A 15,588-nucleotide genomic window follows, 5' to 3' on the forward strand; every position below is an offset into this window, starting at 1 on the left:
GGTGTTCTAGTTACTTTTGTACTTGAATTTATAAAGGGGTGTTTGTACTTTTGCAGTTGAATCCAAAAGTAGGTGGAAAACTATGCATTGTGCTGGCGAGTTTAATGGCGCATATCTCAAAACTGGTGTTGCTATAGAAATTTAGTCCAAGTTAATACGCCTTGAAAATTCACAGGCTACAGTGAATAAATGGGTCATATGTGCCATGAAGTAATTAATAAGTAATTGAAGTTTTGTTAATTAGGGAAATTTAGGTTTTGATTTCTTGCGTAAGTAATGTCCGACTCTCCGAATAATCAAGCTCAAGGACTAGAATTAAGTTATGTGCAACACGCGTTTAAGAGAAAGTTCTGTAAAGCTTAAAAATATTCACCCCGTATATTTACCTCGTGAACACGGCTGGACCATTTATATTGTCGAGGCAATTAATTGATACCGCTCGCTTACGGCGCGTGGCGTTGCCATGGAGGGACACGCTCGGACATTTAGTAGAGCTCTCTTAGCTTTGACGGTGTAGACTACTGACATCTACGATCGCAATGAAGAAGTTCGATCACGATTGAATGGATGCGCATCGAGCATAATTGCGAGCCGCGCTCTATTCGAATAAGGCTCGGCCGCGATTGAAAGTGGCCGCGTGACAAGACATCAAACGAAACGGCAGGAGACTTAAAAGCTTGCTCGCTAAAGTAGCAAACAGCTGTTCAGGTAAGTTACACTAGTCTAATACAATAGGCCAAGGAGAGAGTGTCATGTGGCGGTTTTCATCGAGTAAACACGCGTGGGACTACATTTGTTCCCGTGCTCGCCTTCTGTGTTCGCGTTATGAATTAGCATGTCATCCAGCATTACAGCAGACCGACACGGCCTAGGCAGCAATCGCTTATTTCGAGTTTGCGAAAAAAGGGCAAGGTTACTGCGCAGTTTCTCTCGGCGTCTAACGACGGCCATTCCATGTGGCGCATTGTCAGCACTCTTCTCGTCTCCTGAGAGAAAAAAAAATAAAACTTATCGCATTGCCTCTTTACGCTTCCACCGCATTTCCAGCGCAAAAAAAAAGAAATATACCCAATGAAAACCAGAAACCCCGGAATACACGATTCTGTCAGTTCGTTCCAACGCGCGTGGCGCATTTTTCGCCCATCAAACGCTCCTGAATCTGGATACTGAAAGATGCCGTGGCCGAACCGTCGTGATGTAGACCGGAAGAGGTCACTTGGGTGGTACCGGACATAGGTCAAATCGCCGTTGCCCGAGAAGGCAGACAGCGGCGTAAGCGCGGACGTGGTCTACAACACATATGAGGCGCCATCTTCACGCAGTCGTTGTCATTTCATCGACTTCATTTCACTGCGATCACACCTTCTCAGCCGTCGTCGTTGTTTCTTTCCCATGCAGTCGATCGCCCTGCTATTGACGCTTTTTCATTTCTTTTACGTAACGCGTGTATGATAGGTTCTTGGGGCGAGTCGGTCTATTCTTTCTTTTCTGCCACGCTTCAATATCAGCGTGCCTCTACACAGAAACGAAACGGGGCTCGTTATTGGCGAGAGCGTACAATGTGTGTTTTGCTGCTAAGGACGATATCGCGAAATCAAATCACTTCCGCATTTCGATGGGGGCGCAATACAAGAACGCCCGTGTCTCGTGCACTAGGGACACGTTAAAGATTCCCTGGTGGTCAAAATTACTGCGAAGTCCGCCACTGCAGCAAGCCTAATAATCAGATCGCACTTTTAGCGCGTAAAACCCCGGAATTCAATTAAATTCATTCGCGAGGGAACTATTTCTTGAAAGGCGGAGGGATAAAGACAGGCAAATATTTTTTTTTCTCTTTTAAAGCGTTCGCATTCTTAGGACAATTCTCGCACTTTCTGGGGTCTACCTATGTAGGGGTCTACCCATGCATTTCTCTAGTCGTTTTGCCGCCTACCTGGGTCTCTATAGGCAGTCCGCGGTCGAATGGTTAGGGTATTGGGCTGCCGTGCTGCGGTAACAGGGTTCGACGCCAGCCATCGGAGCCAATTTGGGTCTGTGAGTGTGTGTCATTGGGCACATACATACCGCTGTTGAACGAACCTCTTTCACGCCGATATGGGTCACTGTAGATGCGGAACTACATACATACATACATACATACATACATACATACATACATACATACATACATACATACATACATACATACATACATGCATGCATGCATGCATGCATGCATACATACATACATACATACATACATACATACATACATACATACATACATACATACGTACGTACGTACATACATACATACATACATACATACATACATACATACATACATACATACATACATACATACATACATACATACATACATACATACATACATACATACATAGACGCATACATGGCCTCCGGAAAGTGCAACAAGTATATTAGGAATGATAAAGAAATTAAAACGTGCCTAAAGCATTGTGGTTAGAAAAGGTGCCACAGGATGGCTGCGTGATAATCCGTTAACAGTAAGAAGTCTGCGGTCAAGGTAAAACTCTAATTACTACTGCTTGTCGCTGTCGTGTGCGCTTCACCTGACCATAGCTCCAATTTCTGCTGCATGACAGCTTGGATTACGACGGCCAGGTACTCAAGGCCCTGTGCGCGCGCAGTGAAGCTCTCCGCAAACTGATTTCTGCAATGACGAACACCAAGGTGAGAAAAGTTGTTCCAAGATATCAGTAATAACTGGAAGGCAGGATAGAGTGCGGAGGAAGAGAAAATGGCGTGTCGCCCCATTTTACGGCCGGGCCGCCCCACCTACTTCACAAGCTATGTGTTGTTCTTATCGGCAATCGATTGCTCCGCACGAACATGCAAACCCTTCTCCACGTGATGCAGTGCCATAAATTAACCATAGAAATGTATCGAATGACATTGGCGAATTGATTATCGACGGGCCACCAAAATTAGGCGTACTATTAGCCGATTGTTTTAACAAGTTCTTCACCGAGCAAGTAACAGCAAAATATAACGCAGATGCGTGTTCTCTTGTCTGAAATAAAACAACAAGCTCAGGATTTCTTAGCCCAACAGATCCGTCAGAAGTATTTACCGTTCTAATGTCCTTAAGAAATAACTCCAGCTCTGATGTAGAAGGCCTTACAATTAAACCAGTAAAGTTTGTTGCTGACTTTCTTGTACTACCTCTGTGTCATATCATTAACCTTTCACTGAAATCGTGTGTTTTCCCTGCAAGAATAAAACTGGCCAAGGTTACAGTCATTTTCAAGTCAAGCTCGAAAAACGTCATGAGTAATTATCGCCCCATCTCTATTCTGCCTCTTTTATCGAAAGTGCTAGAAAAAATTCTGCTTAAACGTTTGCAGAACTTCTTTGATGCTAATCAGTATACATCGCACTCTCAATTCGGCTTCCGTAAAGGTTTTTCTACAGAATCAGCTTTATTAGTCCAAAAAGAAATTATTTTGCTGAATATGGAAAACAAACTCTTAACACTAGGAATCTTTGTGGATTTCAGTAAGGCCTTCGATTGTCTAGACCATAATATTATCTTAGATAAGTTAAGCAAGTACGGCGTTAGGGGAAGGACACTTGAAATTTTTAGTTCATATTTTAAAGACCGTGAACAAATAGTGAACATAGACGGTTTTTGTTCAACCAAACGTTATCTGAAATGCAGCGTCTCTCAGGGCAGCATATTAGGATCCTTTTTTTTCAATGCCTATACAAATGATGTGATAACAATTTCGACAGCAGCTGATTTTGTAATTTATACCGACGATGCTTCCCTATTTATGTCTGGTCTTTCGGCTACAGAAATAATTTCAAAAGCAAACAATACCCTAAACAGCCTTTTAAATTGGTCTAAATTAAACAATCTCAAAATAAATACAACTAAGTCAAAAGCTGTTATTTTCCGCCCTATGAATCGTCACATAGGGACTAACCTAACCATTAACCTAGACAATAATGTTATTAAGGTCGTTAGACACCATAAAACACTGGGTGTTGTATTTGATGAGCACCTTCGATGGACTGAGCACACTAACTACGTATTCCTAAGTTTATCAAAGGCTGTTGGAACACTTTGCCGGTGTCGTGGCATTCTTCCAGTGCACATTAAAAACAGATATAGGTTTCATTATTTCAATCACACATTGCATATTGTCATCTTGTTTGGGGCACGGCATCACCGACTAACATGAATTGAATTGTGAGCCTGCAAAAGAAAGCGATTCGTGTCATTGCAGACGCAGAGTGCTGCGCACACTCCAAACCCCTTTTTATTCGGTTAAAAATTCTGCCCATCAGTGTGATGCTACCGCAGATTATTTTTTCTTTATTCACCACTAAAACCACGTTTCATAGTAACTTCCTTATCAGAATATCAGCGCTCAAGGAACGCGTACCGACACCCAACACTCGACAATTAGAAAAGTGGTATCTTCCCCAAACTCTAACGAATTACGGTCAATAAATGTTATATAATACTTTACACCCTGAACGATAATACAAGCTTAATTGATGGCCCCGCAATAAATAAACGTGCTTTAATTGAATACTTTTTAAGCACAATTGCTTAATCAGCAACAAATTTATATCATGTAGTTTACATTCGGCGTTGTGCGTTCTTTTGTGCGAATTAGTTTGGAAGGATTTTGCAGGCATTGTCTAATTTCATTTTTTTTTTGCTCGCTCTCCGTTTTTGTAAAAGTTCAGGCTTCATAAAATATTTACTTGAAGTTATACATGTGTGCACTTAAATGGTGAGTGTACATATGGCATGTGCGTGTGTATATGTGAATGTATATGTAGGTGTACATTTATGTATATATAGGGGCTTATGCGCGCCACTTCTACGGGTGTTTGCGTGTGTACGTGTGAACATAACATGTAAGTGTACAAAATTGGTTTGCTATTGGTGTATGTATATGTAAATATTTTTTTTTTCGTACTTCACAGCTTGGTGCCAACAGTTTCTTTCTTTGTTTCTTTCTCTTTTTTTTTCTCGAGTTGCTTATTTTTTTTTTCTTGTACGGGTGTACGACATACACTGCTGTTTTGCCGCTGTTGCCACTGCCTGTATAGGCCCCAGCCCTCGTCAAGCTGCTCAATGAGCAGCGTTTTGTCTGGGGTCCATTTTTTCTTGAGGAAAATAAAACTAATTCTGATTCTGAAAAATGCAACGCTTAGCACTCATTAAATTGCGCCGCCACCGATACTACCCAAGAAAGATCACATGCTTGCATAGCGATGATTCGCGCACGCGCAGTGATTGGCCAACGCTTATAGGCTGATCCGTGAAGCAACATCGAGCTGAAAGAATTTAAAGAAAGCCAGTGGTACAAAGCGAAAGGCAGGATAGGAAACAAAAGAAAGAAAAATACCTGTCTCATCACTTCAACACTGCAAACGTTATACGCATCAAGCAGCGGTATGACATCGGTAGCTTAGAGGCTAAGAAAAATTTGCACCCTTTGGCGCTTATCCTTTGTCCAAACAGAAATGGTTATCTACCTTGCGTGCCTTCTTTTGCTTTGCCGACCCATTTCATGGCTCTACACTACACCCCCGTGAACGCCGTACACATAAGACAACAAGATGAGATCCTTAGCCTATAGTGTGGCCATATGAGCGGCTAAAAAAATGACTCGAAAACGCAAGCTCACACAGCTTTTCACTTGCTTTTAATGTAGAAGTGTCACAGCAACCGTAAGTACGAAGGTGTATCTTTTTCGCATAACCACCTATGAGCACCTAGAAAATAATAAAAGGGCGCACCAAGGGTACTCTGCCAACTCGTGCGCCCATTTTCGAAAATCGTGGTACGAGTAAGGCGAAGAAATGATCTTTCGATTACCAATCCATCCAGGGGGTTGCAAAGAAAGCCCGCGAAACACAAATATGCGCCGCGTGGGACTTTTCGAGGCCTTTCACGGGATTCTTTCATGCTTAGAAAAGCTTTAGGTTGCACGTATTGAGCAACAGAAAGCTCGATCGGCAATTTCTCATGATGGTCTTCAATTTTCTCATTTACATTTTTGCTTTGAATATAATATTTAATGAAGTTCAAGTAATAGCTGATTATATAGCTAAGCGACATACAATAAAGTAGTTTGACTTGCTCCAAGCGACGCAAACAACATTAATTCGGTTTTGTCCAGCTACGCGGTAGTTGCGTACCCATAAATTTTGGCCCAAGATACGTGCGACACATGATATACGTATTGCTGCAATCATATTTGCAGATAAATGTCACCGCAGAGAGAAAAACACGGGCGCTACAAAAGGACGATCAAAAAAGTAAGAAAGAAAACGCAGAGCATATAAATACGACAATGACACTCATAAGAAGTTGGATTAGTCTACACTAAAAGAAAATGAGAAGGGTGGTGACGGTACACATACACCTATCCTGGCATGGTCATGGCCGGGACACTTCGCTCGCTGTCAGTTTCGAGAATCTTCAAACGATCACACCGTCGTATCTACTGCTCGTCATATTGAGAACAATGCATGGTAATATGTCTAAAGGTTATAATATTGGAGTCAAATTAACACAGGTGATACTGTGTGATCGCCCACAGTCTCTAAAATTGCCTTGGTTCACCACGTTCAACCCTTAGTAGAGTCGCGATTGCAAAAGCACAAGGGCCGCCCAGGAGTCCTTTGAATCGAGCAATTTCTGCGTCACATGGTGAACGCGGTGAATTGCAAACTTTTACGCCTAAATCAAGACGACAAAATAACACTGGATAAAAACGAACCATTATTGAATGACTGGGGATTACTGATCACCTGCGTTCGCTCAATAATTCGCGCGGATTCGCGCCACTGCCGGCTCTTTTGCGGCAGAATCATTTGCAACAATGCGGACATGCACCGCATTTCTCCCGATACACCAGCGACTGCCGGCGTCACTCGTATTCGTAACGAACACTTGACGCCTTGGAATAGCAAATTCAGGAATCAAATACGAATTGAAGAGGGTCATGTATCGTATGCCCACGCGCTCCTGTAGTTACAAACCATGTTATTTACTGCGAGGACGCACACTGTCGCCACTCGTGATCTACACTGGCCCATCGTTGTAATCATTTAGCAGTTTCCTCTATACCTCCGGTATTACAGCGATGAAGGTCGTATGGGGCGATACGTGGCTTTCGCTGACGTGCCGAACGCGGAACTTCAGCGGCTTATCTTTCGATAACAGAAGCAGAACATGAAAAACGCGAATCTCCACGACAAATAAAGGCGGGGAAAAAAAGATAAGCTCCGTTTCCGGTGAGGCGTATACTTTGGTAAGCGAATGAGCGTCTCCCGATTATTCTCAGAAACTTGTCACTTCCGTGACCCTATACTACGCGCACATGTGAAATAGGACTTGGAGGCATTGGAGGCCGCCACCACTGAGACAGGGGGCAAGAAAGAGTTTCCGGGCTGCCGATAACAGGCGGCGCTTTGCGTCTCGCTGTCTTTATTCCTCCCTCGACGGCCATTTCGCGCCGTTTGTTCGGTGTTCGTGGGTCAAATGTTTTAAAACGTCGTGCTGTACGGCGATGGACGAAGAAACCGTTTCGAAGGTTACGTGGTGGGAGAAGTTATTTGCCGTCTCCTGTGTAGTTCTTTCTGTCGGTGGACTGGTGACAGGTAAGTGGACCTGTAAAAAATATACAGACGCTCTGTTCCGCTGCGAGATGTGCACTTCCCCTTGTTTATGACCGCTGTTCACCTATTAATACTAATGGAGTAATATCACCTACGTCGACCTTCTGCGGACTTAACTTCACTCCATGCGACATTTTCATCTTCATCCACCCGAGCGCTTTTTATCCCCTTCGTCTTTCATCTTATTCAACCTCCGTGCTTTTTATCCCCTTCTTCTGTGGAAGCTGATGAAATAATGAAACTCGAGATGAGGTAACACCATGTGCCAAGTTCGAAGCGATACCCGATTTGATCGTTTATAATTTCTAGGCAACTATTTCCTCTCACGCAAGTTTTTTCTTTTTTAATTTTAAGTATAGAAGTATAGGAAGAGTTAGGCATTTGCTTGGCCTGTAATCCCGAAATTCGAAATGGACTGCGGGGGCAGCAATAACAAAAAAAAAGAATGCTATGAACAAAAACAAATCGACAATCATTGGACACAAACATAAAAATAGGAACCCTGGAACTTGCTTAGTGCTTATAGCTGTGAACATTAAGAAATTACGCCGCTGCTTGTTCAAATTACTCTCTCAATTGAAGTGTCTCTGTTTTGCACTTAGACAAACAGCGAAGGAATGGGTGTTACATGAACACTTTACGACATAAACGCATATAAAAAAAAACAATGGTTTCGCACGGCAACATCTCGAAATTCAAATTCTTGATGTGCCAGCACGCGAAGTCACAATGTAGAAGATTATAAACCTAGGGTACTCGTAACGATGGCCAACGCAAGATGCTTCACTCTAAAAAGTTCATTCTATATATAACGCTCAAAATAATTATGCCAGCTGACATTTTTTTAAAATCAAAGAGTTCTTCTACATTTGTTTTTTTTTTCAGCTTCAGTTGCTCTACATTGCTGGAAATGCAGCTAAATATTATACAAAAGCTGAAAGCATAACAATAGCGCACCGTGGTTTCTCTACTCATTATGGAAATAAGTCGAGCATTTCAAACATATTTCGGCTAACTCATTCATGAGTAGACTCTCTCGCTGAAAGTCAAATCTACGCGTGAGTGTCGGTCCAAGTGAGCACTGAGCTAAAAATATATTTTGTCGGCGAGTCTCAGAAGGACCCATTCATTTTGTCGACCTATGATTTCAAATACAAAGTCACATGTTCGGGGCTTGTACGTATAACCACATGATTTTTTTTTTTTTTTTGAAGAAAGGTTGGTGGATTTAGCCGCTGCGATTCTGCTTCCGCCCGAACCCATTTCCTGAATGCGCCGAGTGCTAAAAGAGACTTGTAGCTGTCACCATCCGCTAAGAAATCAAAATTGTTGAAGTAACCTATTCTTTGCTGATATTTAGACACATTTCGCAATGACAACATCGCACCGGTACGCTGCCGGAGGCTACATCATATAAGCGATCCTAAAAGCGTCATGCACAGTTGAGATATTAGTCAACGAAAATTTCCTTCCTTCCGCTGCAAAGTTGCAGCTTATCTGAAACTGCAACGTTTCCGACCATAGTGAAAATTTACTCTCCTGCGTTCAACTAATGGCTTACCTTTTCATGGAATTTTGGGAGAAATCAGTTCACTCAGCGAAGCTATGAGTTTAACGCGTGGCCGCTGCTGACATTTCCTTCCAATTATCCTACTTCAGCGCCATGGCATCGCAAATCTGACGACGTAATGTCTTCCTCTGACTTACTACTGGTGCTGTGATAAAAAGAAGATTGGCGGAGCATCCATACTTTAGAGTTGGTCGGCTACATAGATACTGTTATCAGTAGAGGTGATGGTTAGTGCGTAATTGATGATATGTTTTCTAGAATATTTATTATGAAAGGCGGCACATACCCCGTGATACATTCCGCGTGACCCTAGCTGCCATCAAAAGAGCGGCACAAACCCATTAACAAATACCCGGCGACCCATGCTAGCGTCAGAAGTTCATTGAAGAGTGGCACATACCCAAGGGCACATGCCTACTGAACAGGAAATACCCAGTGTAACGTATTAAGTTACCGAATTTTGAGTGAAAGAGGATCTTTGAAGATTGGCATGTAACCAGGTTTGCATACCCTATTACCGAAGTTAGTCCAATGGTTAGTTTGGAACCCGGTTCGCTCAGTACAGCAGCCCGACACTCTGCACAATTGACTATGGGCTACCCACTGACCCAAATTGGCAGGAAAGAGGTTAGGCATAGCGCACATACATACATACATACATACATACATACATACATACATACATACATACATACATACATACATACATACATACATACATACATACATACATACATACATACATACACTCATACATACGTATATACCGGAAAGAAACAATGATAATGGTATCAAAATTCAATCTTGATGCGACGTATTCATAATCCGCACAGATTCTGTTTTTGTTACGTTTTTCATTGATAGGAAATCGCCAGAAATTTTTCTTTCGCAGCTGAAGCCAAAGAGAAACTTGTTCCTGAAGCCCTTTTTCTCCTACGTACTGGTTAGGGGAATGCGTCTGAGAAAAGATTTCAACGTTCCGAAATCCTTCGCATTTCGCGGTTGTGGGATCGTTCCCCACGTGCGGCAAGTTGTTACTTCATCCACTTTCATTTCCATTATTTTTCGTTTCTTTATTTCATTTATTAAGCATAATAAACCATCCTATGTTGTCCTTGGCGTCCGTAATTGTAGGCTTCTTATGACATGACCGATAAAAATTGGGCCCCTCAGTTAACTCCAGATCTTACTGTTCTATATGCATATCACACCTTGTAACAGCCGTCCTAGCTTGCAGTATTCTAACTTAAATAAAAATAAACAATACAGTATAGTTACAAACAACCTCAAATTCTCATAATAAGGATGTGAAAATTGTTTGATTATCATTGTTTGAGAAGGCGGCACCTTATTCTCAAGGAATTCACAAATTATAATATATTCCATTCAATCGCTTCTCGCAGTATTCGATTTGAGCTCAGTGTTGCCTAGAAAAATGCCATTTCCGTACCATATGAATTAAACGGTAATTAAAAACTAGACTTCAATTAATTCTAGAATGAATTATACAATTAGAATACGAACCAGGAACTTGGTCTAGCTTGTATCATGTACTCTTCCTGCGTCAAACTGTGGCCACTTACAATATTCTTTTTTCAAATTATTGCCGTTATAAACGGGACATACGACGATAATTTTAGTGTGCGAAATTTGAAAAAGAATGTTGGGCTGTAATTTTTAGCAGCAAGAATCAATCCGCTTCCTGCGCAAGTGTAAATTACTATTTCATCGAATTTTCATATAATATTGTACTTACCTGATTTAGCATCACCCGTTATCTCTTTTGTGGTTCCCCCGAATTTCGCTTGATTGTTCTCTTTTGCAGATGTTTACACGCTGTATACCTACTATGTGAATGGATTGTGGGTGTACTTCAGTTTAATGCTTGCCTTGGCGGTACTGCCCAACATCATGGTACAAGCGTTCAGCGTAAGCTGGCAGATCGCTGATGAGTGCCCTTCGAGACTGGTTTGGCTTACAAACCTTCTGCTCTTCGGTACAATTCACAGGTAAGACAGTTCGACATTGTGCGCAGTGTAGCCGAAATAGGAGGAACAGGTAGACATTACTCTTCGAGTTAAAACGCTGACTCGTTCGCACTAAAATTTCTCACGGAAGTAGCTTATCGATGGGGGTTCAACATAAGAATATATTTCTGCATTAATTGCCTGTTTCTACAACAATAACTGGGATCTGCACATCACGTTAACTGTGGGTTCACCAATAAAATAAATATGTTGATGCCACTGCACATGATGGTCATTGTAATGGCATTTCTTTGGTATAGCGGCTACATATTGTCGCCTAAAGTTTGCTTGATGTTTTTAGCTTTTACGCGTACATGTATATTATTTTCTTTCTTTCTCTGCTTTGTATACATTCGCTTGAATAACTCTTTATCTCTAAATTGTAATGCTACCTATGCTTCGAACGACTCCAGCTCCATCTTCTCCATGCTTCTGCTTTTTTTTTTTTAGCAGTACGACCGCTGACCTCTTGATGCTCATTTCCATTTTGAACCCCTGCATCGCTTCAGGAGGGGGTGGAAGGTGCGGGAAGTAGGTATTCACTTGCCGGTCCTGCTGGGTGAATCGCTTGGCATTCTGTTACCATGTGCACTCCATTCTGGTCCTTTATACTTATCACTTGTGCAATATTGAGCACCTCGATTTGTCATATCTCGATACCATTATGTATACCGTTTGAGACCTTGACGGTTAGTTTCTCTGTCTTAAGCTCACATACCACGTGATGCCTGCTTTTGAAGTGATATTTCACATCCGTTGTCTTGGTGCCGAATGACGCTCGCTAACACATAAAGGGTTTATCTCGCAATGACGCGCAAATACCGATAATGTGGAGGGGACAAGCCCGCCGTTGCAGTTTAATTGGGGGAGCGCCTTCACGCGTACTCTGGAAAATTTCACTCTGTCTGAACTCTAGAGCCAAGTTATATTTTCCCTCATCTTTTATTTCATTTGCCTTACTATTTCCATAGTTCAATTAAGCATAGCAGTTCATTTTTCTTGTGATCTTTCGTGTTACATTGTCCATTTCCTCGTATTTTAGAGACACTTTGGCACTCCCGGTCAATTCTCGCCCCTCCCTCCTCCTTTCTTACTCGTCTTCTCTTGCCATAGTTTTGCTTCCTTATGCCTGTACCATTCTAGAGCAACCATATGAGAAGCCTCTCCATCAGTCAGCCTTTATTCCTCTCCCATTTCCCATCACGCTTCCCTGAATGCGGTGTGAAATACAACCACTCTATTTAGGCCGCCAAATGTTCCCTTGGCACGCAGCCACTTGGTTAAACATGCGAAGAGAGAGTAATTTATTATGATTGAAATGCTGAGAGATCCACATTCTATTCGGCACTGAGTAAGTACAAAGACACTAAAAAAGAGAAAGAGAAAAATGCTCACGGTGGTTAATGAGCATGAAAGGCGGGCTAAAACTCTTCAAATTCTAAATACAGACCATTCTAGTAGGAGGACTTGATGATAGCATTTGGGATTTCACGCCTACAAATCAGCTAAGTGTTTGTTTGCATTGTTTTTTTTTCAGGCAGTGGCTCACCCTGCGGGCTTGCTGTTACGCGGACAAGACGAGGGAGCTAAAGGACTACAACGCATACACGCAGTACAAGAGCGACCAGTGCTTGCTGGACCTCTACAAATCTTTTCTGAAGTCAACGCCTCAGCTTGTGCTTCAGATGTACATCGGGTACGACACTAATGACTGGAGACCGCAGACAGGTATTGCACTTCCATGCAAAAGGGACCTTAGAACGAACGCCCGATATGTGTCTAAGGTTGCCTTGTGCGTTCCAGAAACGCCGCAATGTTTATTATATATATATATATATATATATATATATATATATATATATATATATACACCCAGCACTTCGACCACTTGCGAGACAGCTATTAAACCGTGACGGTTTATTTAGCAGGCCGCGCGCTGAAGGCGATGACGCTGGTCATGATGATGAATATATACAGTTGAGTAGGTAAAAGAGAGTACACAGTACTGCTTTTCCGTGATTCAAATTTCCGGTGGCGTAAAGCTTAGGTTATGTGTTTGGCTCCCACGGGCGGCAACTTGGTTTCTCGTCCACTTTAATTTATCATTTTACACATCAATTAAAGCTGCAAATAGCTTCCTGTATGCCTTCCTTGGCTTCATATGGTTATGATGAACCAGAGTCAGGCCCCACAGCTACTCTTTCTCTTGTTAATTTAGTAACGAATGATGTGATTTAGACACGTATATCATATCAATCTACAATCTCAGATGTATCTATTAATTATTTTATTTGTTTGTTTAACTAATTGCTCATTTATTTTCTTCATATTGACACGTCTATTTATATTTATCGGGCGACCAGGTTTTGCCGCCTAACAAATCTTACCGCACAGCGCGGGACGCGCTTGCATGTATCCGAAGTTTCTGGAAAGTTATCGATGCTTCTATCCGCAGTCTGTTGTCGCGGAACCTTGTGTTATCTGATTTATTCGCCTGACGCGAATGATGTAGAACTTTATGGAAGGCACGCGGGTCCCAACGATTAGTCTGGAACATTCGACGACTCTGTATAAAAGCCGACGCACTTGACCCGCTGGTCAAATTTTCGACGATCGCCAACTGTGTTCGCCGCTATCGTTGCGCTTTACGTGTAGCCTGTTTTGTGGGCACAGGTTCGCCCAATAAAAGCTAGTTTTGTCTTTCACAGTACTGCTACTGTGTTCTTTAACGTCACTACCACGTGACAATATATACTAACCACATGCGGTCCTACATGGTCAACCAGAGTCTGTGTACAAGATATTTTCCCCTCTCAGCCGCAATTAGCACAATAAAGAGTTGAACCTTCGACCTAATGCTCAGCATGACAAAGCTATGGCCACTGTTACCGTTGCTTTATTTGAGGAACATTCGCCTCACGAAGCCTGAAATGTCCCCATGTTTTTCAAGCTATCGTTCGCATTAAAGTACACACGATGGCTTCGAGAAATTGAGATGCCCTGGTATACCACATCTCGAGCGGTTCAAACTACCGGAAGTGCCATCCTAACAGTGAGCGTAAAGCTAACAAACGCGCCCGCTCGCATAGACGTCTGTGCATGTCCCAGTGCGACACCTTCTCGCCTTGTTTGACTCAGGGCGAGCAAGCATGGAATAAGCTACCGCACCTTGCCATGAGAACGGACAGCTGATAGCTTTCACTTCCAAGTAAACGCATAAGCGTTTGCGGAACACTGGCTGCGAAGTTATCGGAGAGGTGCAAGGAAGACGATGACTATTATTTTTATTGGAATCCGCTTCGAAACAGGGCGACGCCAATTGCCGAACTGGCCTGCTCGACCTAATCGGATATTATATACATGCATAGTCCTACAGCATTTTTCTCTATCTTGCCTTGATATTTTCGAACCTAATTGAGGCATATAGCTAAATATTATGCCGGTGCTGTAATGACTCCGGCTCTACAAATCTCTTCACTCCTTCTGTACACCAAAGCTTTAAACATATTTTGCATAGGTTGACTGTTTATCAACTAAGGCTTTCATCATTTGAACACGAGTGGTTCTGGAAGGGGGACGTTACCTTCAGCGAGTGTTGGTATGTGCCCTTGTCGGTAAGTTACAAAGCTCTGAACCTACGTGTCTCGCTGGCTGAATAACTTCGCATTCCATAAAAAATTCGCTGAGTTGTCTCCACATTTATGGCGCAGCATACTCATGCCTCATCACGCTCCGAGTATTTGCTCCGGTATATTTTCGTCCTTAGACTACCTGCTCTGGCCTCGAACAGCGAGGCACTGCCCTTGTGTTACCGTACAGCTCTGTCTTTCTAATTTCTTTCTTGCGCTGCTGTAGATTTCTATTACTCATTTTTTTTTCTTCATTTTTTGCATCCAATTTACTGTGACTGTCTCTCACACTTTCTTTTTATGACTCCTGGCTGTCCGTTTACATTTCCAATCGCCCAGTACTTGGCAGCCAACTCTTTATGACCACTTTCTTCATCTTCCTTCGACCATCTTGAGGTACAAATATTCTCGAGCTCCATGAGATAATTTATTTTCGCCCTTTTTCAGGGCCTTTCGGCAAAAATATTTTTTATATGTGCTCCTCATACTCCCAAAGAGTCTGAACCCATGGTACGCTGTACTGTCTCATTTGTGTTTATACCGTGGGCCCACAGTGATAATCGGCCCACCGAACACTGTTTAACTTGGAACCGCGAAAAGATATCTCATTTTAGGCACAGAATAGCATTTGGGATTGTTAGCAACAGTGCCATTGCAGCTTCTCCTATTTACAGCACCAACCCATGTTTAT

General features: G+C 42.4%; 1 protein-coding gene across 1 annotated transcript in view; it reads left to right on the plus strand.

The window, feature by feature from the left end:
* The first annotated feature begins 7,376 nt into the window (after positions 1-7,376).
* The window catches only part of LOC126528623 (XK-related protein 6-like), a 28,963-nt gene continuing 20,751 nt past the window's right edge, over positions 7,377-15,588 (plus strand). The window contains exons 1-3 of the mRNA XM_050176466.3: positions 7,377-7,653; positions 11,067-11,250; positions 12,806-12,996. Of these exons, the coding sequence (XP_050032423.2) occupies positions 7,563-7,653; positions 11,067-11,250; positions 12,806-12,996 (466 nt within the window). The 5' untranslated portion in view covers positions 7,377-7,562. The remainder of the gene's footprint in view (positions 7,654-11,066; positions 11,251-12,805; positions 12,997-15,588) is intronic.

The sequence above is a fragment of the Dermacentor andersoni genome, chromosome 9 (genome assembly GCF_023375885.2).
Source record: "Dermacentor andersoni chromosome 9, qqDerAnde1_hic_scaffold, whole genome shotgun sequence".
NCBI classification, from domain to species: domain Eukaryota; kingdom Metazoa; phylum Arthropoda; class Arachnida; order Ixodida; family Ixodidae; genus Dermacentor; species Dermacentor andersoni.